Source organism: Salvelinus alpinus, chromosome 35 (assembly GCF_045679555.1).
Source record: "Salvelinus alpinus chromosome 35, SLU_Salpinus.1, whole genome shotgun sequence".
NCBI lineage: Eukaryota > Metazoa > Chordata > Actinopteri > Salmoniformes > Salmonidae > Salvelinus > Salvelinus alpinus.
Window position 1 is genome coordinate 2,024,685 of NC_092120.1, and position 27,077 is coordinate 2,051,761.

The 27,077-nt window shown below is 40.3% G+C and overlaps 1 protein-coding gene across 3 annotated transcripts; it reads right to left on the reverse strand.

The window, feature by feature from the left end:
• Positions 1 to 2,096: 2,096 nt before the first annotated feature.
• LOC139563954 (B-cell receptor CD22-like) lies at positions 2,097 to 26,832 on the reverse strand. Of its 3 annotated transcripts, none has more exons than XM_071383041.1 (10): positions 26,379 to 26,832; positions 25,481 to 25,556; positions 24,297 to 24,659; positions 23,814 to 24,104; positions 16,304 to 16,555; positions 15,904 to 16,173; positions 15,694 to 15,790; positions 15,503 to 15,601; positions 15,287 to 15,362; positions 2,097 to 15,173 (listed from the first exon to the last, which is right to left on the reverse strand). In XM_071383041.1, the coding sequence occupies exons 2-10, from the start codon at positions 25,533 to 25,535 to the stop codon at positions 15,108 to 15,110; spliced, it is 1,569 nt and encodes a 522-aa protein (XP_071239142.1). In that variant the 5' UTR covers positions 25,536 to 25,556; positions 26,379 to 26,832; the 3' UTR covers positions 2,097 to 15,107. The 3 variants fall into 3 exon arrangements, with proteins under 3 accessions (XP_071239142.1, XP_071239143.1, XP_071239141.1); XM_071383042.1 differs by lacking the exon at positions 26,379 to 26,832 and adding an exon at positions 25,638 to 25,722 and having other exon boundaries at positions 15,503 to 15,589; XM_071383040.1 differs by lacking the exon at positions 26,379 to 26,832 and adding an exon at positions 25,638 to 25,722.
• Between the last annotated feature and the right edge of the window lie 245 nt (positions 26,833 to 27,077).

The following is a 27,077-nucleotide window of genomic DNA, read 5'->3' on the forward strand; positions in this document are numbered from 1 at the left end:
GATGAAGGGACAAAGAAATGGGACGGGAATCCAAATAAAACAAACGCATACAACACTTTGCCCTTGAACTGAAGGTAATATGTAAAAGATTTACAAATGATTTACAATTGATTTGGTTGGTGGTGATAATTTGTCACACTCCTGTTTTTTCTTTCATTTCCTCTGCAAATGAGTCCTTAAGTTTCTATTTGTTTAATTACATGTTCAGTCAAAACCTCACACCTCATGTGACAGGCCCTACTTTTGAATTGATAAACCCTGACCCACTTTCATTTCTTCCATTGTGTGGTCTATAACCGACATGTTTTTAAGATTCTGTTTCCTTGAGTTATGTTTTGTGTCATGAGTCTGCTTTACATCTACTCGCAAAAAAATAGCAGGCTTTGTCTGTGTTGCTGCTATTTGTTATTGTTTGAATCCGGGAAAACAATCTGAATCCCAGTCAGAGGAACACACCTCCTAAAGCCCTGGGAAGAATTTCCCACATGTCAGAACAAGTCACTAGGTGTGTTATTCTAACAAAACACTCTGGCAGTGCTAACCTCACCTTTCAACCATTCATAATCATTCCAAGTTAATTAACCTACATTTTATACTACCCTATCATTATTACGGAGTATGTAAATTTACCTAAAATGCAGATAGACTAGGGATCTTGTTCTTGAATAGAAATGAATGATGAAAGTAAAAAAATACTGACTGAACAATACTGTTATGAAGAAGGTTAAAACTAACCACTGAAATGATTTGGGTCTTATGTCCATAGCAGCAGGAAGTAGGATTGCTGCAGCCCCCCTTGAAAATGTTTAACTAAATTTCAAAAATCTTTCATAGACCTGTATGGACCTGTATGGACCTGTAAGGACCTTTTCATAGTCCTGTATTAGCTATGATGCAAAAGATAAGCTACAAATCAAAGAAAACTAACTAAAGTGACAGTTCTAAATAGATGTGGGTATTACTGATGTTGGCACCCAATAATGGCTCATATTTAACATGATACAAATTTTCTAATAAAATAAGAGAAAAGCCCGGGCATATACATGTATCTGTAGAAACACCTCAGCCACACCCTTCATTTACTAGATCTCCAACCCAAAATAATAACGTGTGAATAGCTTGCTATTCTCATGCTTAAGTTCAAGGTCAGAATATGCATAGAGAGAAAAGTGCATAAAAAGGGAATTAAATTCCATTTACGTGTGCTTAACTCGGATCGGAATAGGCACCTAAGATTGTGTTTGGTTTGGATATAAGGTACGGATACTTAGAGAGCTATGGTGTGGTTCTGGCTCTTTGTCCCTACTCAAATAAACCATATTTTATAACAATATATATATAAATATATATAGGTCTTATATGTATGTATGTATGTATATATATATATATATTCATATTCTGACCTTGAACTTAAGCATGAGAATAGCAAGCTATTCACGCGTTATTATTTTGGGTTGGAGATCTAGTAAATATATATATATACATTACCAGTAAAAGTTTGGACACATCTTCTCATTCTAGGGTTATTCTTTATTCTTACTATTTTCTACATTGTAGAATAATAGTGAAGACATCAAAACTATGAAATAACATATATGGAATCATTTAGTAACCAAAAAAGTTGACTGACCTTCATGTCAATCTTGTCAATAGTGGGGCGCTGTTTTCACTTTGGAAAAAATCGTGCCCAAATTAAACGGCCTCGTACTCTATTCTAGATCATACAGTATGCATATTATTAGTACTATTGGATAGAAAACACTCAGAAGTTTCTAAAACTGTTTGAATTATATCTGTGAGTAAAACAGAACTAATTTGGCAGCAAACTTCCATACAGGAAGTGAAAAATCTGAAAACGAGGCTCTGTTTCAGGGCCTGCCTATTCAACTGGCTTTTATTTATCGATATGTATGCACTTCATACGCCTTCCACTAGATGTCGACAGGCAGTGGAAGGTGGAATGGGGTGTCTAGCTTGATCTGAGACCGAATAAGAGCTTTTGGAGTGACAGGTCCGGTATTTTCTTTGTCTTCGACGGTGTTAGGGTTGCGTCAATTCAATCTGGTATAAGGACAAGTATGACAATGAGTCACTAATTGTATGCTATGTACTTTTTATTAACTAAGTAATAAATGGCAAATGCAATTTCCGTATATACGGGTTCACTGTAACATCACGCAGGATGAAAACAGAGAAGACACTTGTTACTGACAAAGACATTATAATAAATACTCATGACAGAGATAGTTCCCACTTCCGAGCCGGCCTGTCAGAGTAGAGACTGGGCGTGGTTTAGACTTACCCAGCCTATCGTTGGTGTTGGCGCCTTAAGCCAGTCCTGGCCCCTTAGCGCATGTGATGTCCCGACGCTGTTGCTGTGTAGATTACGCTCCTTCACCCCAAAGACTGAGGTCAGACAGCTCTGTAATATTGTCTGAGCTATTCGCACCTGTATACAATGGCCACTGTTCTCGCTCAAGGCTAACCACAGCTTCCCAGCACTCTTATCTGGCTAACTGTTACTTCCAGCACACACACACAGACACCCAGGCTCCCAGGCCAACAGTTTGTCAATATCCAATCACATTTAATACAGTTGCTAATCACGTTTGTTATAGTATTGGGTTATAGTGCATAACTCAGAACCTCACAGATGTTCTTCGTGTGTATATTTTATCTGTTATTGTCTATTGTACACCACAGTCAGCAGTCCCCTGATTCACCCCCCTCCTGTGTCTCTCTAAGATTAGCACAGTCTCGGTCACACAGTACAGCGCCCACAGCGCCCTTTTTAACACACACACACATTTCAGACTGCTGTTCATATCTTATGCTCAGATACATTTGTTGCAATTTCAGGCTGTGGCCTCATGATTAGACAGAGCACTGGTAAGAGTAGAGACTAATGGAAAATGCAGGTTCACATGAGTCAGTAATTCAAACTTTAATGCATAAGAAGCCCTACTAGCTTATAGTTAGTTAAGCATGTCAAAAAACCTTATAAAAACCCCACAATCCCTCGTTTGACACCTAAAAGGTGTCAACATAGACATTTTTGATTCCCCCGTTTGACACCTGAAAGGTGTCACATACAATAAACATTTCATCCCTTTTTCCATATACTAGGTGGGCTCGTTACCACCCAGGAACTTAAAACCTTCTTAGGGAGAACAGTTTTATTCATAGATCTCTTTACATAGAAATTTTGATTCCCCCTTTTGACACCCACAAGGGTGTCACTCATTATAGTAATATGTTAATAGCATTTCATGAAAATAATAAAAAGTTTATTATTAATTAATTAATTAATTTTATTTTTTAATCAACAAAGAAAAAATCAACAAATGATATAGGCCAAGTTGCATTTCGACTCCTCCTTTTGACACCCCCAATGGTGTCAAACTCAAGAATACACAGATTAAAAGAAACACACCCTCTAGTCTACCCTACTACACCTAACAGGTACTAGGTTGGCCACCTCCCACCCAGGAAATTTAAACCTTGACATAAGGTAGGACAACATACAGGGTAAAAGATTACAAGGATATATTGTGAAACAAAAAGCAATGAATTAAACTAAAAATAAGCAATTCTAATTTTTATTCTTTTATAGCAAACCATGGATCATCCTTTGTCAAGGCAGTCTCAGCATCCCCCCCGTGAGCAAGCAGTGGCATCATAACTGCAGCGTGCGCAACATCTGTAAAAGATTTCCTCAAACAGGGGATAATACATGCAGCACAGCATCCAGTAACCATCAATGCAGTGTACTCACCAAACCAACCACCCAGCCAGGAGAACAGTCCACTCTCCTCCACACCTGCAAGACCCCTCATCTCCACAGATAACCCCTCCAACCCGCTCAGAGCTTTTGAAATGCTCCCATCCGGACTGGTATTGTTAGGGATAAACGTGTAACATTGTTCTCCAAACATTTTACATACACCTCCCTGGTTGGCCAGAATCATGTCTAGTGCTAGCCTATTCTGTCTAGCAGTTCGAGAGGTGGCATCCAATTGTTCAGCCATCCCCTTAAGTGCTGTGTGGGTGTAGTTAACAAATCGTTGTTGATTATAGTAGCTATAATTGATCCAGGCATTCTGCTTAGCATCAACAATAGCTGGGCCAATAATGGGCAATAAATGCCACAGGCCATCATTCCTGTTTAATGTCTGTAATTCGTGGGGGACCCCTATTGGGACCCCAACAGGTTGGTGTGGATGTTATCTGTACCCTCGGGCCAAGGAGCGTCACGTTTCTGCCGTCTCCTGGGTTGGTCCCGAGCCTCTGTGTCATGTGCAGATCCCAGGAGTTGGTTAGCTGTAACTTTAATAATAGTCAATGGTGTTATCAGACTGGCCAAAGCACATGTGCCCTGCCAGTCTCCTTTCAAAATGGGGGTCAACCGCCTGGCAGGTCCACACATCCACCATACATCAGCAACACCTCTAGTTCATAGTGACATTAGTGATGCAGGCAGTAGTAGGGAGCCTCCCATAGTCTATACCCCTACCTGTACCAGTGTTACAGCTGTAATTTTCCCCATATGCCTCAACTCCCCACGGTGCCTTCTGGGGAGGGACTTCTGGGAACACAAGACTCAGAGCTTTACACAGGGTTGAATTTGGCTTATTATGATAGAAACTTTCCAATATGCACATCCAACCTTCCCCATTGCTTAGGGCAAATAAGTGTGTAGCCAGAATAAGTCTAGCATGTCCACATACGACACAGTCCTTTCTGTTAAGTGTTTTGGCAGTGTATCTCATATAGGCCAACCACATATTCTCCCTTCCCTCATAACCAGTTTCAGTCCCCAATTGGTCACTATCTGAGATGTCATTCACATTTATTACCTGTACCGGATTGGAGAGCTTAGGTGATGGCGTGGGACTTGGTCTTGAAGTGGTGGAGGAGGCCGGCTGAACCTGGCCCGTTGGAACTGGTGGTGGCCCTGGCAGCACTGTGATGGCAACCATCCCCATCGTATCCCAATTAGATAGCTCAGTACGACCAACAGTCCTGTAAAGCCCCACCCTCTCCCAGAGAACACATCATCAGCCAGAGATCAAGCAACACTTTCACTTCTATGAATGTACACAGTGATGAGAGGGCGGGGTCAGGGATTTTTCATTAAGGAGTTGACCCCCGAACTCTATTAGCAACGGTTCTTCTCCTTAACTCTGTGATCATTCGGCAGTGTCAGTGTGTCTTACCCTCCAAGTGCGATATGCCCCCAGGTCGAGTGAATCCTACCCTCCTTTAATTCACCTGTAATGCATAAAATCTTGGACATACAGGTTTGGTTAACAAACAGTTTCTCATTTGTTCTATCTGATTATATATTTAACTTCTATGCCTATTTGTTAGCTATAATTATTATTATTATTATTTATTTTTTAATTCGTTTATATTATCCAATAGGCCCCATCCTATCCTAGACCACAATGTACCCATCCCCCTTTTGATACCTGGCTCTGGCCAGGTAACAACCTTACCTATTCTAAATAATGACTTAGGTAAGATTAGTAAAATATTCGTATGTTCTGACATTATCATGTAGGAGCGCCCCTTCCAAAACTCCCCTCTCTGCTCTCAAATCTTCAAGGTCTCAGCAGTGCAGGGAGGGCTCCTCTGTCTGCCCTTTCCCTTATCTGTCTGTAACAACCGTGTTGTTTCCAAATTTTAACTAAATGTCTCACTGTTTGGCTTCATCTAAACTCATGGATTTTTAGAAAAACATGTCTATGGTGGCAATTTACCCCTGTCAATTTTAATACTATATAAATAGGCCAAAACAAATGCTAACCATATCAAATCCTTTCTTTACTAATAAGCTCTCTCCCCCAAGAGTCCACTATATATATATATTTTTTTTTTAACAATAACATTGGTTATCCTTAAACTCAGTCTCATAAATAAGTAATATATGTTTTACAGTGTGGATACCTTATCCACAGTAAATTACCACTCCTAAGAACTGAAACGTATTTATTTTCATTAATGATTTTAATGTTTATGTATTTTCCTGCCCTATTGGCTTAAAATAACTCCTGTTCAAACCTCAATGTATCATATTTTCCCCCATTTATTAACGATAACAAATGGGATTTTTTCTGTTGTAATACCAAATCAATAATAGCCAATTCAAAACTATCCTGAACCACTTCCTCTTTCTCCCTAGAGGTTATTCCCCTGCTCCCCATAATTTGTCCTACCTTAATTCCATTTTTTCCTCTGTGGTTCAAGCTACAATTATGTTCAAGAGCTATAAACTCCATTATAATTAATTTACCTCAAAAACTAGTATCCCAGATGACCACAAATGTATTATCTTCATGCCCCCCCCCTGTGGGTGATCAGACCACCTGGGAATGCAATGAAAACAGGTCAAAGGTTACACCACCCCCTTACATTCGTGTTCCATACCATGTCTAGACCTATTAAAGAACCCCTTATCTTTAAAAATAAATGTTTTAAAAATTCCCTTGTCTAATTAAAACTCAGAAAATAAAACTCCTAATATTCCATATATGCGAGTGTGTCCCTTTAAGATATCTTGTCTCTGGGAACATGGAAATCCCCTTAACCCAAACGTTTACTACAAACAAAACCTCCCGTAATTATGATAATAACCTCAAATCATTCGTTTTAAATTTCCTCTATGTTTCATGTAACTGTCTGCCTTTTCCCAATAACATGAACCTCCATAAGTTGACCAATGGCGCCCTCTAGTGACTTTTCATGTAACTCATTCAGCCATTACACTCACACAACTGTGATAAACGTGTACTGTCCCTTTAAAAATAAAACACTCCCGGCCAGCCATACCAGTTTGCGGGCCGGTCATTGTTCCCCATAATGAAAACAGATAATGTTTAGAATACGTTTACTTCTTGTTCAAATTCCCTGGTGTTACCTAACCACAAACCTTTAGACACTTTTGAAAGTGACTCAAAACTATAATGCACGCCTTTTCCCTCTAAATAACACAACCAATTTTCCCTGTCATAATTTGATACGGCCACACCCGGTGGGGAAAGAACAAATTGTATCCCGTTCCACCTATAATACCCAACGCTAAATTCAACGTTGTGGTTAAATATACGGATTTGCCAATCATTATCAAATGTTGAAAATACAGGTTCAGTAATGTTATCAAATAGATTAGTATAGTTCAAATCAGGATATGCGTTTACATATAAAAACATCCACTTCTCAACTTTCTCTACTCAAAAATGTAAACGTACCATATACTTCGCTAAATTTATATCGCATGTCAGCCAATCCATAACAATAATAACATTAGTCTTTAAATTTAACCTAAACAAGTTATTAAAACGTTCAGGTCATATCTTGAACAAACACTAACAACCGTATCTTTCCGGGCAAAACCTATAAGTATTTTAATTACCATCAGAATTAATTTTAGTCTATCGATGTCAGGGCTGAGATACGAACCTCAGTCTCCCGCGTTGAAGGCAAAAACTCTACCGCCGAACCACCAACGCCACTGAAATAATTGAGTTTCCCCGCTAACAAGCATATTATTATAATTGTCTGTATTCGCAAACTCCAGCACCGAAACAATTCCCAGAAAATATTACAATTCAAAGGTCCAAGCTTTCCCCCAGCGAGGATTATCTGTATTCTCTCTACTCCGAATTGGTTTTAAATTTTTCGTTATGTCACCAACATTCAACCAGGCTCTCCGTCGTCTGGGAGCCCGTTGAGCGTGGCAATACTGCCCTCTACTGTCCATTTCTCTGTATAATTTTTCTCCATTTATTTCTAGAGTAGATTTCAGTGTTATCATCACTTTTTCAATGTGGGCCATTATAGTTAACTATTTATCCCAAATGGTTATATTTGTGTATTATCTCTTAATGTGACTATGAATAAATAGTGGGTAAGTGTGTTACTGTCTATGGTATTGTTAGAGTATACCTAACTACGTTATATCCTTACTTCCTCTTACATATAAGCCTGACTTACTTTGTACACACAATCATATAGCAACAGACATACAGTGTGACTTATCTTATATCCAACACGTCTTATTCAATCAGTAAACTTATATCCAACTTAGAATATTTTGCCGTTTACTTGTTACAGGGAACTTGTCTTACTCAGTGTATTGCCGTCGAGGGTCCACTACACCTAGACTTGTCTTATTTCCAATACTTCTGCCTTTCCCTGGACTATGTTGCCGTCCACTTTTAGTCGAGGGTCCACTACACCTAGACTTGTTAATCGACAATTTATCTTATATCCAACATACCATGTTAATACATAAAAATCTGTGTGACCGGTATATTGCCGTTCAATATTAGAACTTGTCTTATGTCCAATATCCCGCCCTTCACGGTGGTTATGTTGCCATTGTCCTCACTCACTTCCCTAAATTCTTTCAGAATTTTTAAATGTCCCTAGCGTACATTCATACACACACACAATCAGGCTTTTAATTTCACGTCATACACATACATTATCATTTATTTACACACCGGTATTTTTAAATTACGTTGATCAACTTGAAATTGCATTTCCCATCAACTATATTCACAATAATCTTTCTTTTAATAATTGTACTCTATTCTATTAAAATTTGGTAACCTACATCAGACAGGTGATCTCACAAAATGAATTTGGATAACGCCAATGTGCAGAATTTTAGTTATAACAATAGGTATTCTGCTTACCTTTTTAATAGACCGGTCTTTTTGTGAGAAAACACCATCCGATGACAGCAATGGCCAATTGGCTGGCGCGTCAATGTCCAGCGAAGTCCTGCCAGATCACGTCGGAGTCACCAATTGTTAGGGTTGCGTCAATTCAATCTGGTATAAGGACAAGTATGACAATGAGTCACTAATTGTATGCTATGTACTTTTTATTAACTAAGTAATAAATGGCAAATGCAATTTCCGTATATACGGGTTCACTGTAACATCACGCAGGATGAAAACAGAGAAGACACTTGTTACTGACAAAGACATTATAATAAATACTCATGACAGAGATAGTTCCCACTTCCGAGCCGGCCTGTCAGAGTAGAGACTGGGCGTGGTTTAGACTTACCCAGCCTATCGTTGGTGTTGGCGCCTTAAGCCAGTCCTGGCCCCTTAGCGCATGTGATGTCCCGACGCTGTTGCTGTGTAGATTACGCTCCTTCACCCCAAAGACTGAGGTCAGACAGCTCTGTAATATTGTCTGAGCTATTCGCACCTGTATACAATGGCCACTGTTCTCGCTCAAGGCTAACCACAGCTTCCCAGCACTCTTATCTGGCTAACTGTTACTTCCAGCACACACACACAGACACCCAGGCTCCCAGGCCAACAGTTTGTCAATATCCAATCACATTTAATACAGTTGCTAATCACGTTTGTTATAGTATTGGGTTATAGTGCATAACTCAGAACCTCACAGATGTTCTTCGTGTGTATATTTTATCTGTTATTGTCTATTGTACACCACAGTCAGCAGTCCCCTGATTCACCCCCCTCCTGTGTCTCTCTAAGATTAGCACAGTCTCGGTCACACAGTACAGCGCCCACAGCGCCCTTTTTAACACACACACATTTCAGACTGCTGTTCATATCTTATGCTCAGATACATTTGTTGCAATTTCAGGCTGTGGCCTCATGGTTAGACAGAGCACTGGTAAGAGTAGAGACTAATGGAAAATGCAGGTTCACATGAGTCAGTAATTCAAACTTTAATGCATAAGAAGCCCTACTAGCTTATAGTTAGTTAAGCATGTCAAAAAACCTTATAAAAACCCCACAACCGCGCGCGGGGGACCTCGACATTGTCTTCTGAAAAGCGTTTGGTATACACGGCGAATATCTCCGGCTCTGATTTTATTTGATACATATGATAAAAACATCATAAAGTAGGTTTTTTCAACCGAGATTGATCAGTTTATTCAACGTTTATTGGGACTTTTGGAATTTTCCGTTCTTTGCGCCAAGAGATGATGGGAATGTTCGCGCCACAATGCTAGCCAAGGTTGCTAATTCGACAGAAGAAATGGACATTCTAAAACCAAACAACGATTTATTCTGGAAATAGGACTCCTTGTACAACATTCTGATGGAAGCTCAGCAAAAGTAAGACAACATTTATGATGTTATTTCGTATTTCTGTGTAAAATGTTGATGCCTATTCTCCGCCGTGTTGGTGAGCGCTGTCTCACAATAACCCAAGCTGTATGTTGTGGTAAAGTTATTTTAAAAAATCTAACACAGCGGTTGCATTAAGAACCAGTGTATCTTTCATTTGCCATACAACAAGTATTTTTATGTAAAGTTTATGATGAGTTCTTTGGTCAGATAAGGTGAGTGTCCAAAATATCTCCGGACATTCTGGGGAATTGTTGCTACGTATTCACAATGTATAACCACGATTTGCAGCTCTAAATATGCACATTTACGAACAAAACATAAATGTTTTGTATAACATGATGTTATAAGACTGTCATCTGATGAAGTTGTCCAAAGGTTAGTGATTAATTGTATATCTATTGCTGGTTTTTGCGAAAGCTACCTTTGCGGTGAATAAATGCCTTTGTGTGTTTGGCTATTGTGGTAAGCTAATATAATTCTATATTGTGTTTTCGCTGTAAAACACTTAAAAAATCGGAAATATTGGCTGGATTCACAAGATGTTTATCTTTCATTTGCTGTACACCATGTATTTTTCATAAATGTTTTATGATGAGTATTTATGTATTTCACGTTGCTCTCTGTAATTATTCTGGCTGCTTTGGTGCTATTTTTGATGGTGGCTGCAATGTAAAACTATGATTTATACCTCAAATATGCAAATTTTCGAACAAAACATAAATGTATTGTATAACATGTTATAAGACTGTCATCTGATGAAGTTGTTCAAGGTTAGTGATTAATTTTATCTCTATTTTGTCGGTTTTGTGAAAGCTACCTATGCGGTGGAAACATGGTGAAAATATGCGGTTGTGTGTTTGGCTATTGTGGTTAGCTAATAGAAATACATATTGTGTTTTCGCTGTAAAACATTTTAAAAATCGGAAATGATGGCTGGATTCACAAGATGTTTAACTTTCATTTGCTGTATTGGACTTGTGATTTCATGAAAATTATATTATATGATATCCCTGTCCCGTTAGGCTAGGCTAGGCTATGCTAGTCAGCTTTTTTGATGAGGAGGATCCCGGATCCGGGAGGGTGATGAAGTAGAGGTTACAGCCTTATTCTAAAATGTATTAAATAAAATGTTTTCCTTATCAATATACACAATACCCCATAATGACAAAGTGAAAACAGGTTTATAGTATTTTTGGGAAATGTATGAAAAATTCTAAATAGGAATAACTTATTTACATAAGAATTCAGACCCTTTGCGATGAGACTCAAAATTGAGCTCAGGTGCATCCTGTTTCTTCATCTTGATTGGAGTCCACCTGTGGTAAATTCAATTGATTGGACATGATGTGGAAAGACACACACCTATCTATATAAGGTCCCATAGTTGACAATGCATGTCAGAGCAAAAACCAATCCATGAGGTCGAAAGAATTGTCTATAGAGCTCCGAGACAGGATTGTGTCGAGGCACAGATCTGGGGAAGGGTACCAAAAAATGTCTGCAGCTTTGAAGTTCCCCAAGAACACAGTGGCCTCCATCATTCTTAAATGGAAGATGTTTGGAACCACCAAGGCTCTTCCTGGAGCTGGCCGCCCTGCCAAACTGAACATTTGGGGGAAAAGGGCCTTGGTCAGGGAGGTGACCAAGAACCTGATGGTCACTCTGACAGAGCTCCAGAGTTCCTCTGTGGAGACGGGAGAACTTTCCAGAAGTACAACCATCTCTACAGCACTCCATCAATTAGGCATTTATAGTAGAGTGGCCAGACTGAAGCCACTCCTCAGTAAAAGGCACTGAAAAGACTCTCAGACCATGGGAGAAACTCCCCAAAAACAGGTGTGCCAAGCTACACAAGAAGACTCGAGGCTGTAATCACTGTCAAAGGTGCTTCAAGAAAGTACTGAGTAAAGGGTCTGAATACTTATGTAAATATGATATTTAATTAAAAAAAATATATATACAGTGGGGAGAACAAGTATTTGATACACTGCCGATTTTACAGGTTTTCCTACTTACAAAGCATGTAGAGGTCTGTAATTTTTTATCATAGGTACACTTCAACTGTGAGAGAAAATCAAAGAAAATCACATTGTATGATTTGTAAGTAATTAATTAGCATTTTATTGCATGACATAAGTATTTGATACATCAGAAAAGCAGAACTTAATATTTGGTACTAAAACCTTTGTTTTCAATTACAGAGATCATACGTTTCCTGTAGTTCTTGACCAAGTTTGCACACACTGCAGCAGGGATTTTGGCCCACTCCTCCATACAGACCTTCTCCAGATCCCTCAGGTTTCGGGGCTGTCACTGGGCAATACGGACTTTCAGCTCCCTCCAAAGATTTTCTATTGGGTCCAGGTCTGGAGACTGGCTAGGCCACTCCAGGACCTTGAGATGCTTCTTACGGAGCCACTCCTTAGTTGCCCTGGCTGTGTGTTTCGGGTCGTTGTCATGCTGGAAGACCCAGCCACGACCCATCTTCAATGCTCTTACTGAGGGAAGGAGGTTGTTGGCCAAGATCTCGCGATACATGGCCCCATCCATCCTCCCCTCAATACGGTGCAGTTGTCCTGTCCCCTTTGCAGAAAAGCATCCCCAAAGAATGATGTTTCCACCTCCATGCTTCACGGTTGGGATGGTGTTCTTGGGGTTGTACTCATCCTTCTTCTTCGTCCAAACACGGCGAGTGGAGTTAAGACCAAAAATCTCTATTTTTGTCTCATCAGACCACATGACCTTATCCCATTCCTCCTCTGGATCATCCAGATGGTCATTGGCAAACTTCCGACGGGGCTGGACATGCGCTAGCTTGAGCAGCGGGACCTTGCGTGTGCTGCAGGATTTTAATCCATGACGACGTAGTGTGTTACTAATGGTTTTCTTTGAGACTGTGGTCCCAGCTCTCTTCAGGTCATTGACCAGGTCCTGCCGTGTAGTTCTGGGCTGATCCCTCACCTTCCTCATGATCATTGATCATTTGACCCAAGTTAAACAATTTAAAGTCAATGCTACCAAGTACTAATTGAGTGTATGTAAACTTCTGACCCACTGGGAATGTTATGAAAGAAATAAAAGTTGAAATAAATAATTTTCTCTAATATTATTTTGACATTTCACATTTTTAAAATAAAGTGGTGATCCTAACTGACCTAAAACAGGATATTTTTACTAGGATTAAATGTCAGGAATTGTGAAAAACTGAGTTTAAATGTATTTGGCTAAGGTGTATGTAAACTTCTGACTTCAACTGTACATACTATATACATTTTATGGACACAGTCTATTTTACAATAGTTATCTTGTTTGTTTTTACTCTTGTCATTCCTCTACCCTCAACCTCTCCCATATAACTATGTCATTCCTATACCCGCAACCTCTCCCATATATCTATGATGTTCATGCGGTTTGATTTCTAATTGCCATATCTTCAAACTGTGCTCTTTCAAAAAAGATCTTAACCTATGTACGTTTAGATTAGACCATTTAAACAGAACTGGTGGTACACTGGGTTTGTTCAAATTTTAGTCCTCTACTCCTCTTGCTCATCATTCCTATTTCACATAAACATATGATGTAATACATTTACATTTACATTACATTTAAGTCATTTAGCAGACGCTCTTATCCAGAGCGACTTACAAATTGGTGCATTCACCTTATGATATCCAGTGGAACAACCACTTTACAATAGTGCATCTAACTCTTTTAAGGGGGGGGGGGGGGGTTAGAAGGATTAATACCTTCTACAAACCAACAGGAGGAGACGTGGTGATTTACAGAGGCCACCACGACCTGAGAAGAGGTAGACAAGTGGAGACAGCATTTCATTGGTGACTAATATTTACTTCTGCTTCACATTTACTTTCTTTGTGTACTTGAAATTGATTTATGACAATAGATGTTTGTTTTTTCCCACACAGCAGATCAATATGAAGCAGAGTTTCCCAGTAAGAACATCTGCATTGTGTCCCGCCACCCACCACCCCCTCTTTTACGCTACTGCTACTCTCTGTTCATCATATATGCATAGAAACTTTAACCATATCTACATGTACATACAATCTCAATCAGCCTGACTAACCGGTGTCTGTATGTAGCCTCGCTACTTTTATAGCCTCGCTACTGTACATAGCCTGTCTTTTTACTGTTTTATTTCTTTACTTACCTATTGTTCACCTAACACTTTTTTTGCACTATTGGTTAGAGCCTGTAAGTAAGCATTTCACTGTAATTGAATACCTGTTGTATTCAGCGCACGTGACAAATACATTTTGATTTGATTTGAAACTGTGGTAGAAAAAGATAAAAAAATAACTCAGGAGCAGATTGGGAGATTCAGGAACAAACATTACAAGCATTTTAAACATTATATTTAAAATGCAATGAGAAACATATATTTTTATTTGATCACTGTTGTTGTTGAAAGTTTACACATGTTCATATTCAATCTGATCTGGAGACGATTTTCAAGGTACTTTACTTTACAATCGTTGTATTCTCCATCTCAAGTATATACAGTATATCTCAATATGGCCTGTTTTGACAAATGACACTTTACTGTATCCGTCTGTACATTCAAAGGGACAACAGAAGCACTGTGCTGACCTGAGTGTCAGTTACACATAAGTGGATTACAGTTGAAAGGTGCAACAAAAAAACTATAATATACTGCATATACACTTCTCAACTATTATAACTGTATAGCCATTCATATCAGGTTTATTCTAAATCACCCAAGCCATAGATAAAAACAAACACCTCCTAAAAGCCATACAACTAAAGGCAGAACCCAAATAAGACTGCACCATTTTCTTTCGCCATTAGAACCATAAAGCTACTTAAAGCTAACAAATGTAAGCAGTCACCATCTCTGCTACATTGGGTTAAAATTATAATATTTTACTGGAACCTTTGACAGACTGAGTACCATGGCCTCTGGGCCAGCTGACTTCCACATGCTTCCTGTTGTGTTCACATGTTACCATAGACTGCTTCGTCTCCACCATCACACTCGTATGGGTCACCATCCTTTTCAGTCTACAGGAAACCAGATCAGAGGTATCATCAACACCTCTATTGTTTTTTATATCCTTTGATATTTACAGCTCTACAGCAGCTGTAAATGTATGCAGTAGAACCACAGTACATACCTCCATGTTGCCATATAGGTGATTGTTGGTGTAGTAGTTTGTGTGGATTTCACTGCTGGCGTCTTTCTGCTCTTTCCTGTGGATAGAGTTAGGGCCACTCTCAGATGCATTCCCGTTATCCCGACACAACAAGAGTAAATGTAGGCTAATGGGCTTTAACAACTCAGAAGGATGTATACATTATAATCACAGACAGAACAGCCTGTAGAAAAATACCTTGATGTTGAGGGATCTGAGGAAGCACACTTGGCTGTATCCACTTCCTGCTTGCAGGTTACTGGCGGGTCCCTATGACTCCTCCCACTTATGAGAAAACTTATGCCAATTTATACAAACAGAACAAAACAGCTAAAAACAAACACAAATCTGTGCAGCTCCTTCCAAAAAGAAATAAAATAGTAACTTACCCCTTCTTGTTCAATAGGCAAGCTGACATGGGAATTAGTATTACTACCACCACTAATGCAGCAATACCAATTGAAACGTACAGCATCAACTTCTTATCTGTCCAAAAACAAATACATTTGTTTCATTAATGTACCAATAATATCCTTTATTATGTTAATGCTGTATGTAATAGTTCATTTATGATACACTTGCCCCACTGTTTCCTTTACCATTTGTGGACACAGTGAAGGACAAGGTGGCATTGCCCTGTGTGTTGCTGGCATGGCAGTGGACGGTCTCGGAGAAGCCTAGTGCCCTCTGTAGGGTCACCATGGTAACTGACCCATGCCTCTCCACTCTGGTACTGGGCCGGTTGGGCAGGGGTCCATCTGGAAGAGACCACTCCACGGAGCCGGGGGGCTCCGAATCCACAATGCACAGACAGGTTACCATGGAGATGTCTGAATTGCAGGCGGAGCCCACTTTGATCTCAGGGGGGTCTGGGATGAGAATGATAAACAGTTTGGTTTTAACTGAACATGTAGTGCTACATCCTGAAGAGAATTGTCTCAATATTATATACACAGAAAGGACATGCTCCTTATTGACAGAATTGTGGCATCTACTTACACTCTACATTGAGCTTCAGTGAGCTGGAGTGGCCTTGTCCCTCTGAGTTGATGGCAGTGCAGTAGAGGGCTTCAGTGAGTCTGGTCACATTCTCCAGTGTGATGGTAGGTCCTGTGGTGGGCAGAGGTCCTCTGCTGTTGTGCCATCTGTAGCTGTGTGCAGCAGGGTTACTGTCACTGGAGCATCTCAGCTCTACAGAGTCTCCTTCCTTCACACTGGACACTTCCTCAACCTTCACATCCACTGGGGCATCTATGATTAACATCATTAGTAAGAATGCTATTACTATGTAATAAACATCTTAAGACTAATTCAGTGGATCAACCACATGCTTTCAATCTATTTAGATTTCAAGAGGGAAGTTTGCCAAATCCAGGCTGTGGGAAAAGTTAATGTTTCCTTTTCAAATAAGTTTATTTCTAGTAGAAAAACAAGTAGGAATGGAAGCGCTGCTAAAGGTACACATTGGTAGATTTTGCTATATATCTCTGTTCAAATACTCATACTAACCACACTAACCATACTATTTGTGATGTAAATTGAGTATGTAGTATGCTTATTGGTCATAGTTTCGATTTAGTTAGTATTCCAAAAGTTCCCGGATGTCATAATACATTCGCCAAAATATTAAGTACACCCAGTGGACACTATTTTCATGCTTTTAGGGCCCATAATGCAATTCTTCAGAAAATGGGCGTGGCTTCACAACGTTTTCCGATTTTTAGAAAATGGCAGAAAATATGCAGCCAAAGTCCAACGAGAACGGATACAAATTCATTGCTTTAACTAATTATGACAAATCTTAAGAAAATGTTGAGCAATGTAATAAAGTAATGACTTTTCAAATAAGTTACCCTACACGTTATGTTGGCTGACAATGTGTGGGCTACGCTATTCTTACGAACCACATGGCATATCATTACAGCAGTAAGTACTACCGGTATGTTAGCTAGCTAACGTAAACTCACCCCATTCCATACAAATGTGCGTAACCGCGACATTCAAACGAGGCTACAAAGAAAACTAATGGGACTGCAGCGACTGTGTTGACTTCAAAATCGGGGGTGTGGACTAGGTTTCTATTCAAGCGTTGATCAACATGGTAATGGCTCTATAGTATTGGAGAAAAGTTGAAAAAAACTGACCCTCCGTTACATCTTGACGTGTCATGACGTAACATACAGCACGCATAAAGCAACTATTTCTGCCTTACAATCTCTCTCCACCAAGTGTAGCACTTCTCTCATTGTTTAAAAACAAGAAATGGACAGTGACGGGGGTAAGGGAGGATACCTAATCATTTTTTTCGTCATCATTGCATGAGATCATCATTCTCAAAGCCGCGGTTTACGTCTAAGATCACTTTAGCACCGCCCTAAAAACCCGATTAAAATTCGACACAAACCTTCAAATAGGTATGTAATGACACATTATATAATGTAAAGGATGGTTTTGTTCTCTTTTAACATAAATATATGCCTTATAGAAGTAGGACATGTTAATCACAAAACATAGTGTGACTGCAGAAAAGCTGTTGTTAATCTAGGGTGTCGACTGTGCAAACCACAAGGTTGAGACAAGATGGAAAAATGCTGAATAACAAGAAAACAGGAACTGAGGAATGTGTAGGGAAAATGCTGAATAACAAGAAAACAGGAACGGAGGAATGAGTAGAAACCAACAAACCAGCTCAATCTTCACAAGCACCATTCCGGACATTTCAATCCTGAGTGCTGTGACTGGACACCACCGATAGGCTAGCAAGTTTAAAACCACGCTAAGCCTCTACTGTGACAGGCCAACTCTAAAGTTGGAACTAACTCTGGAACAGTATAAAAGAAGATGTCTGTACTATTTCAGTCAGTTCTCTGCTTTACCCTGCGTGGTGATACAGTGAACCCGTATATACGAAAATTGCATTTACCATTTATCACTTGTGTTAAATAAAGATAATTATAGTATACAGTGATCCCTCGCCACTTCGCGGTTCACTTATCGCGGATTCGCTATTTCGCGGATTTTCATAATGCATTTTTTATTTTTTTTTGGTGCATTGTGCTCTGCATTCTGATTCGCTAAAAACTCACTCCCGCTTCTTGTATCAAAACATGCTACGAATTGTGCTATCATTTTGTCGTCTCGTGCAGTTATGTGTACGTACATAAAACAGCTTGGCAAATTTACATTAAGTTGGCCAGGAAGGAAGGAAGGACTAACGCTTGGTCGCTTAGCAACCATGGTGCGAATGGCCACTGAACTTAAGCGAGTAGCTGAGGAATGGGACCCTTTGATGAGCCGTTCATTACAGTTCTCCAACGTAATCGATGGTGGCATGTCGGTGTACAAGGATCTTTTTGCAAAGAAGAAAAAAGAGCGACAACAGCTGCCTATCACTATGCTCTTCTCCCGAACAAACACACCTGCACCGCGGGCTTCAGAAGAAGAGAACACTGCAGAGCGCAGTCAGGATGCAGCGGCCCAGTCTGAAGAGCAGTGAAACGGCCTACACGTGAGTCACTGTATTTGTATACATGTAATAGTTGCTAATTGTAAAAAAAAAAGAAGTTTTCTATTTCGCGGATTTCACTTATCGCGGGTCATTTTCGGAACGTAACCCCCGCGATAAACGAGGGATTACTGTAATCAGTGACTCTGAATCACATTTTATCCTGATACCAGATTTGATTGACGCAACCTTTCACGATAACTCTAGTGTTTTATTTACATTTTAGATGCGATAAGGTGATAAGTTGGACAGATCGAGTGAAAAAAGCTATTTTCCCACACGACATCTGTCCTTCTCACTATCACGCATTAGTTTCGCTTCCCCACCAGCCATTTTTAAAAAGACCCGACGGGGCTCATTGCCTGCTTGAATTATGCAGAAACGGGCAGTGTTTAGGTCATGTAATCGATTTTGTTGGAAAGGGGAGAAATTGTGCTTTACAATGGCATTGACATTACAGTTGATCTGGAAGTATTACGTTTTTGGGGCGCTAAAATAAGGGCAATTGTACGGACCAAGGCGATGTACGAGTTTACGTGAGTTTACGTTACCTCGTGAGTTTGCTACTAATACATGGAACTTGCCAGTATATTAACTACATTCTATCTAACTAACTATCCAATGTTTATAGACTTGATTATTTGCGTCATTCTTAGCTAAGTGATATAGTTGTTGTGCGTTCTCAACAGACAGAAATTCACTCTGGCTATCTTCTCCGATTTCAGAGCACTCTTGTCTGAGTATGCCAGAGTGCAGAATAACTGATGAATTTACGAACGCTTAACACCTGTTTAATATGGCCGGTGTCAGTAAATGTCGGCAAAAAAGCATAATTACATTTTAGCCAGCAACAGTTACAGTCAACAACGCTCTGGATAACATGAAAACAGCCTAACCAGCTCTGCTATGGCGACTAAAATGGTCATAGTGAGATGTTCTCTCATTTGTGTCTGGAAGTAGCTAGCCAGTTAGCTTGTATGCTTGACTGCCATTGTTATGGTCAGAACGCTCGGCTCAACCCTACTCCTGGGCCAACGTGCGCTCTGTACACACCGAGATGGAAAACGCTCAGAATTTACGAATGGACAATCTGACAACGCTCTGAATTTAACAACGTCCAGAGCGCACTCTGGCACTCCAGATTGAATTTACGAACACAAAATGTCTAGCTAGTGATTTGTTATGCTAACAAGCTAGCAAGAGGTGTTAACTCAAAATGACACAACGACAAGTTTCCAGTTTAACAAAGTTTACTATACTGTATGAACACACTACAAGGTAGCCATTCCACTCAAGGCTAGGTTCATCAACAACTAAACTTCCCAAGCAGGCGCACTCTTGACAGGGTGATAGCCCGTAATATCAGAAACATAGGGATACTTAAAACATGAACTTAACAATCTCCCTCTTTTCTTTAAAGACAAATAAAACATCAACAACATAATTAAATGTCCAAGTATTATTCAAGTTCCCCATTACAAATGGGGTGTGTGACAGTTTTTATTTGTATTACTCAAGCTGCCACTTTCCATTACTGAGAGCCTGTAGGAGCACAAGACTGGATGCTCCTTTTTAGTCAAGACAGTCAGCAAGCTGTTCCTTTGTGGTCGTCCGCTGGATTCTCTGTGCTTGAATAAGTTCCCTGATGCTGCTAATTTCAAGATGAAGTCTTTTCTCTGTGACAGACTTGGTTGACTTCACAGCATCAACTAATGAGTAGCTGTCAGTGACACAAACTACAGGTAAAATGTGCCGTTTTGTCTCACCAGTGGTAAGCTCTGAGAACAGAGTTGCAAGAAAGATAGCATTGTCAACTCCATCCGCAAGAGCAAGTGTTTCTCCAACAAGTGTGCTTCGGACGACCCTTCTGATCCTTTTTGACTGCCAACAGATAGGTGAGAATCTTCCTCCTTCACCCATTAACACGATTAGATGTCCACCTTGTGTGCCTCCATCTGTAAGGTTCCCTAGCGAAGCATCACTGAAGACAACTCGTTTCAAAAAGTCATCTTTTCCAACATGCTGAAACTTTAGTCACTTGTTGTGATTTCAGTTTACGAACAACTTTGTTTGCCTCATGAATGGTTTGTACAGTGGCGTGTTTTGTGTTAGATGCCAAGTTGCAACCATCAAACATTACACCAGGTCTACTCTGTCTCGCAACCCATAGAATTTGACCTATCTTTGACCTCAATTGATCAGCTTCAATTCCACAGAGAGGGGAATTCCTTTGTACGGCTCTTGAAGAATCCATGTGGATGGGTTGAAGATTCTTGATATAGCTCTCCTGTTCCATCAGTATTGTTCCATCAACTGTAATAAACTCTATGCCAACATAACAAAAATGATCATGCTCCTCACGGCCGACCTGGAAAACAGCTTTGAGGTGTGGAATCACAGTTGTAGCAAAGGTCTGTGAGCCACCCCAGATAGAGTCATCAACATGACAGGCAAGTACTCCAGTCACATTGCAGTCTTGATCAAGTCAATAGAAGACTGCAGGATCCACTTGTGACATTTTTCCACCTGTACTCAGCATTGTTGCCTTGACTTTGTTGTACGAGTAGAGTGATGCATCTGCCAGTCCATACAGACACTTTTTTAGTTTCCACAGTGTTCCTTCGCTCTTAGTTTCAGGCGGAGGTCGGATCTGAATGTCCCTTGACAGCTCTGTTCCCTGCAAAAACGCAGATTTGATGTCTATGGAATTAAGTTTCCATTTTTTCTGGCAGATCACAGTCATCAGCAATCTGATTGACTGTGAGGCGCATGTCGGTGAGTCTTTTGGGAGTTTTTAGCAGCCAGCTCCTCAAAACCTCTAGCCACTAGACATGCTTTAGGCACTATTCCAGTTAAGGATCCTTTAAGGGTACACACCCACCTTGTTGAGACACATTTTTGGCCAATGTCTTTGACTTCCTCAAACACTCAATTTTTCCTCCAATTACTGAGCTCATCTCGCTTAGCTGAGTCAAATGACACGTCCTTTGTTTCAAGTACATCATCATTTTGAATGTCATTCTGTTTTTCTCGATTTTCCATTGGTTAAATTCTGAGATTATCTACAAGTGACAGGTCAACTGACCCTGTTGTACCATGTTGTACCAAGTGTAGCTGGTTCAGAGTACTGCAAGTTGTACCAGTTCTGGTGTTTTCCTTTTGCTTTACCTGCTCGTCCAATGACGGTTGCTGTATGTGGAATACCACTTTCTCTGTCCACGTATTTAACAGTTTGTCCAGTTTTCAGATTGGAACAACCATGTTGTCTTAACACATGTGGCTGTTGTTGAATGTTTTCCTCATTTGAACGCTCAACAGTATTCAACCTGTGGCATGGTTGAAGGTCTCTGCTCCATTTCCTGTGTCAGTTTCAGTGTCCATATCATGAATGCGACATCTGGTAGGTTTGTGTCTGTTACTGTGTCCTTTTTGTCATTTTCATTAGGAGACTGATTCTCAGCAACTGCCCCTCTATCTTGTTGATCATTTACTTTCCGCAAACTTTAGTGATGCACCCTGACAGTGGTGCCTCCGTGCCTCACAAATATCACCACGCCATCTTGGCCAATGACTACTCCCGGTCCTTTCCACTCTTGACAGTCAACTCGTTTGTAGTACACTTTGTTTCCAGTTTTGTACTTCTCATCGGTGGGTCGTAGCTGTTCACGCAGAGCCCTGCGAATTCTCTCTGAGCACTCTGCTTCAGTGAACGCTTTTATCGCTGCATGTAGTACTGAAAAGTGCTTTGTGTTCTTCAGAATCTAATTTTTACATGGACTCTGTGTGATGTCTTTGTCTAAAATGTTTACACAATAGTGGCCCGAGGTAGTAAGTTCAAGAGTCACTGGTTGTTTAAACATCACTGCCTTGTCATTTTTTATGTCTAGTACAGCCTCTGCCTTCTTGAGGGAAGCTTTGCTTAATAGTAAGGGGATATCTTTAGGGAATGGCGCCCTCTTCTGGTTGTCTTGAGAACGTGACTTGTTGGCGCCTATTCTCTGCTGCTCAGTGTAATATGCTGCTTCACTCACTTGCATTCCATCTGCTATTGGCGTGACAGACGTCTTTTCATCAAAAATAATTTTTTTGTGCCGACTTCATTGATGCAAAAGTCAGCACAGTACAGGCAGTCAAAGCCAACTGTTACTCCCTACCATCTAGACAGGCAGTATCTAGCAACTTGAAAGCTAACACTGCATCCGGGAGAACCATGTCGTACTTGAGCATCCTATTGTACCTCTGTTCGAAATCAATGATGTAGTCCGTCATTGCAACCAAAATATCTCTCGTAACACTGTCAAAGTTTGAATATGCCTCGTAGGCACGGTCTTTCTCTTCTTTAAGAAATACAGAATCCAGTGCTCTGATCGAAGTTCCCATACCGTCATCATCGTTGTTCAAATCCTCAACGGATATTTCCAGTGCTGTATCTCTCGCTCTTCCCTCGAGCGATAATACCACCGCAAGTGCTTGCTTTTTCACGTCCAGATTAGTAACCCGTGTCCAGATTCCAAGTTCATTTTTCCAACTTTCGTACGACCTCTTCTCGTCGAAGCGAGGTGGCACATTGTAGTTATTAACCATCCTTCTCTACCAATGTTAACTCGAAATGACACAACGACAAGGTTCCAGTTTAACAAAGTTTACTATACCGTATGAACACACTACAAGGTAGCCATTCCACTCAAGGCTAGGTCCATCAACAATTGGAACTTCCCGCGCAGGCACACTCCAGAAATAACAGAAATATAGGGATACTTAAAACATGAACTTAACAGAGGTTGGATAGCAACATAATCAAAGTGCTAGTATGCTCAACTGAAAGGATACTGTTCGTTTACATTATACTAAAATTAACTAATAGTTTATAGTATGTAGTATATACTCATTAAGTATGTAGTATACAGTGTGTTAGTATAGGTATTTCAAACACAGCCTCTGTTTTCACAGAAGTGAATGTGTAAATCTTCCAGTATTATTAACACACAGGTGTGGTCCACTTACATTTGACATTGAGAGTTTTGGACCTTTTCACTGTCTTCCCTCCCCTGTGTTCTGCTGTGCAGACCAGAGACTGGTTGTGATCAGTGCTGCTGGGGCTAAAGGTCAGGGATGACGTCACTTGCCACTGGGCATTGGTCAGCTGCTGTGATTGGACACTGTGTGTTCCAGAGTGGCTCCAGGTGAGGAGAGGGGAATCAGATGGGCAGGAGTGAGACACAGAGCAGAAGGCAGAAACCACTTCCCCCACCTTCACCTCCCCCCTCACTGACAGAGAGAGGGGGTCTGGAGAGCCTGACATCAGCAAAGAGAAGAGAACAGTTATTGCAGTTCTTTTGAGGTGTGCCTCCACCAGTTCTTGGGTCTGTCCTTTCAGTAATATAATTTAAATCAACAAGAAGCTATAGCTATCATTAGGGTAAATAATGGGATACTATAATACAACATTTGAATTTCTCCTTGTCAATTCTTCCCCTGGGAACTTACTGCTCACTGCAATGGAGACCGTGTCATCTTTGTATGTATACTTGTTATGGTCTTCCATTTCAATCCTGAAATGAAAGGGTCCTTTGTCACTGTGATGGAGGGGGTCGATTCTGAGAGAGCAGTTCTTCTGCCGGAGATCTCCCACCAGCTCTGTACGACCCCTGTAGTCTTTGATGATGTTGGAGCTGTCTGGGTGGTATATAACCTCATGTGTGTCTTTGAACCAGATGCCAGTTATTTTGGAAGACTTCTTCTCTGGTTCTGGGTAGTTGAATGAGCAGGGAATCACGATGCATGAGCCCTGTAGGCCGGAGACGGACTTGGGCACCTCAGCAGTCCACGACGAGGCATCAACTCCCATCACTCAAATAACAGTAGGAAACAATTTAGTAAGAGCAGTTAGACATTCAACTGACCACACTGGTAAGTTTGAACAAATTCTATCAAATTCAAATGATTTACTACAGACAGTACATATTTGTTTTGACAAGGCAGCAGCTGCTCTTCCAGGGGTCCAGCAAAATAAAGGCAGTTTATACATAATATGTTGTGAAATATATATATATTTTTTTAAGTGGGTGCGCTAAGGCCCCTACTCTACTACCACATATCTACAACACAAAATCCATGTGTATAGTGCGTATGTTATCGTGTGTTTGTGTGCATGCGTCTGTGCCTATGTTTTGTATTGGTTCACAGACCCCGCTGTGTATTTGTAATTTAAAAAATATATAATTCTACTGCTTGCATGAGTTACTTGATGTGGAATAGAGTTCCATATAGTCATAGCTCTAGATAGTACTGTGCGCTTCCCATAGTCTGTTCTGGACTTGGGGACTGTGAAGAGACCTCTGGTGACATGTCTTGTGAGGTATGCATGGGTGTCCAAGCTGTGTGCCAGTAGTTCAAACAGACAGCTCAGTGCATTCAACAACCTCTCAAAAATACAAGTAGTGATGAAGTCAATCTCTCCTCTACTTTGAGCCAGGCGAGATTGACATGCATATTATTAATGTTAGCGCTCTGTGTACATCCAAGGGCCAGCCGTGCTAAACTGTTCTGAGCCAATTGCAATTTTCCTAAGTCCCTCTTTGTGGCACCTGATGACACGATTGAACAGGTGTGACAAAACTATGGACTGTATGACCTGCCCTGTTGATAGTGCTGTTAAGTGACTGTCTTACCTCCAAGCCAAAAGCAGTGAGTAAGAAAATGCCATGGTAATTTTTCAATCCCCATCCCTTCCTCTTAGTGCTGGACCTGCAGGAAAAAGGAAATAATTACTCTCCATTGAATTTCTAACATTACAATCGAGACATTCAATGTCTAAAATTCAATTACTTTCTTGCTTTTATCTTTCTTGCTATAGTCTGATATCCACCCTCCTACAGAGACAAAGTGCATTGACATATAAAGGAAATATTACCATCCTGCTCACACTACCTGTTTCTTCATTTTTCTTTATTTTTGGACTTCCCGTATTTTGTCTCTGACTGACGTTAGCTCTTCCCTTGAGGGTTAACCCCCTAAAGTGTAATGTCTTTGACAAAAAATTTCCACATTGCCAGACTGAAAGGTTTTCAGAAGCTAAAGGTGAAATCTCTTGAAATTAGTATAAAATCTTATAAGATTGTTACTGTACCTTTCCCCATGTTAACTTTAGTCAGGGCTATTACTCACACTCAGTACCACTAAAACCACATGATTAATAAAATCTTGTGTTATACAGTTGAAGTCGGAAGTTTACATAAACCTTTGTTGGAGTCATTAAAAATCGTTTATCAACCACTCCACAAATTTCTTGTTAACAAACTATAGTTTTGGTAAGTCGGTTAGGACATCTACTTTGTGCATGACACAAGTAATTTTTTCAACAATTGTTTACAGACAGATTATTTCACTTATAATTCCCTGTATCACAATTCCAGTGGGTCAGAAGTTTACATACACTAAGTTGACTCTGCCTTTAAACAGCTTGGAAAATTCCAGAAAATTATGTCATGACTTTAGAAGCTTCTGATAGGCTAATTGACATAATTTGAGCAATTGGAGGTGTACCTGTGGATGTATTTCAAGGCCTACCTTCAAACTCAGTGCCTCTTTGCTTGACATCATGGAAAAATCAAAAGAAATCAGCCAAGACTTCAGAGAAGAAATTGTAGACCTCCACAAGTCTGGTTCATCCTTGGGAGGAATTTCCAAACGCCTGAAGGTACCATGTTCATCTGTACAAACAATAGTACGCTAGTATAAACACTATGGGACCACGCAGCTGTCATACCGCTCAGGAAGGAGACACGTTCTGTCTCCTAGAGATTAACTTACTTTGGTGTGAAAAGTGCAAATCAATCCCAGAACAACAGCAAAGGACCTTGTGAAGATGCTGGAGGAAACAGGTACAAAAGTATCTAGATCCACAGTAAAACGAGTCCTATATCGACCTGACCTGAAAGGCCACTCAACAAGGAAGAAGCCACTGCTCCAAAACCACCATAAAAAAGCCAGACTACAGTTTGCAATGGCACATGGGGACAAAGATCGTTCTTTTTGGAGAAATGTCCTTGGTCTGATGAAATAAAAATAGAACTGTTTGGCCGTAATGACCATTGTTATGTTTGGAGGAAAAAGATAAGATAAGGGCAACCTCAGAGGGGACATACAATGGTTCCAAACACGGCCAAACTCCTTCCCCCTATGAGAAAAGTAGGGAGTGACTGGCGTACAGACATTGTATGAGATAACTAATTGGTTCCCCAATTAATAACTCCATCCCTTCACATG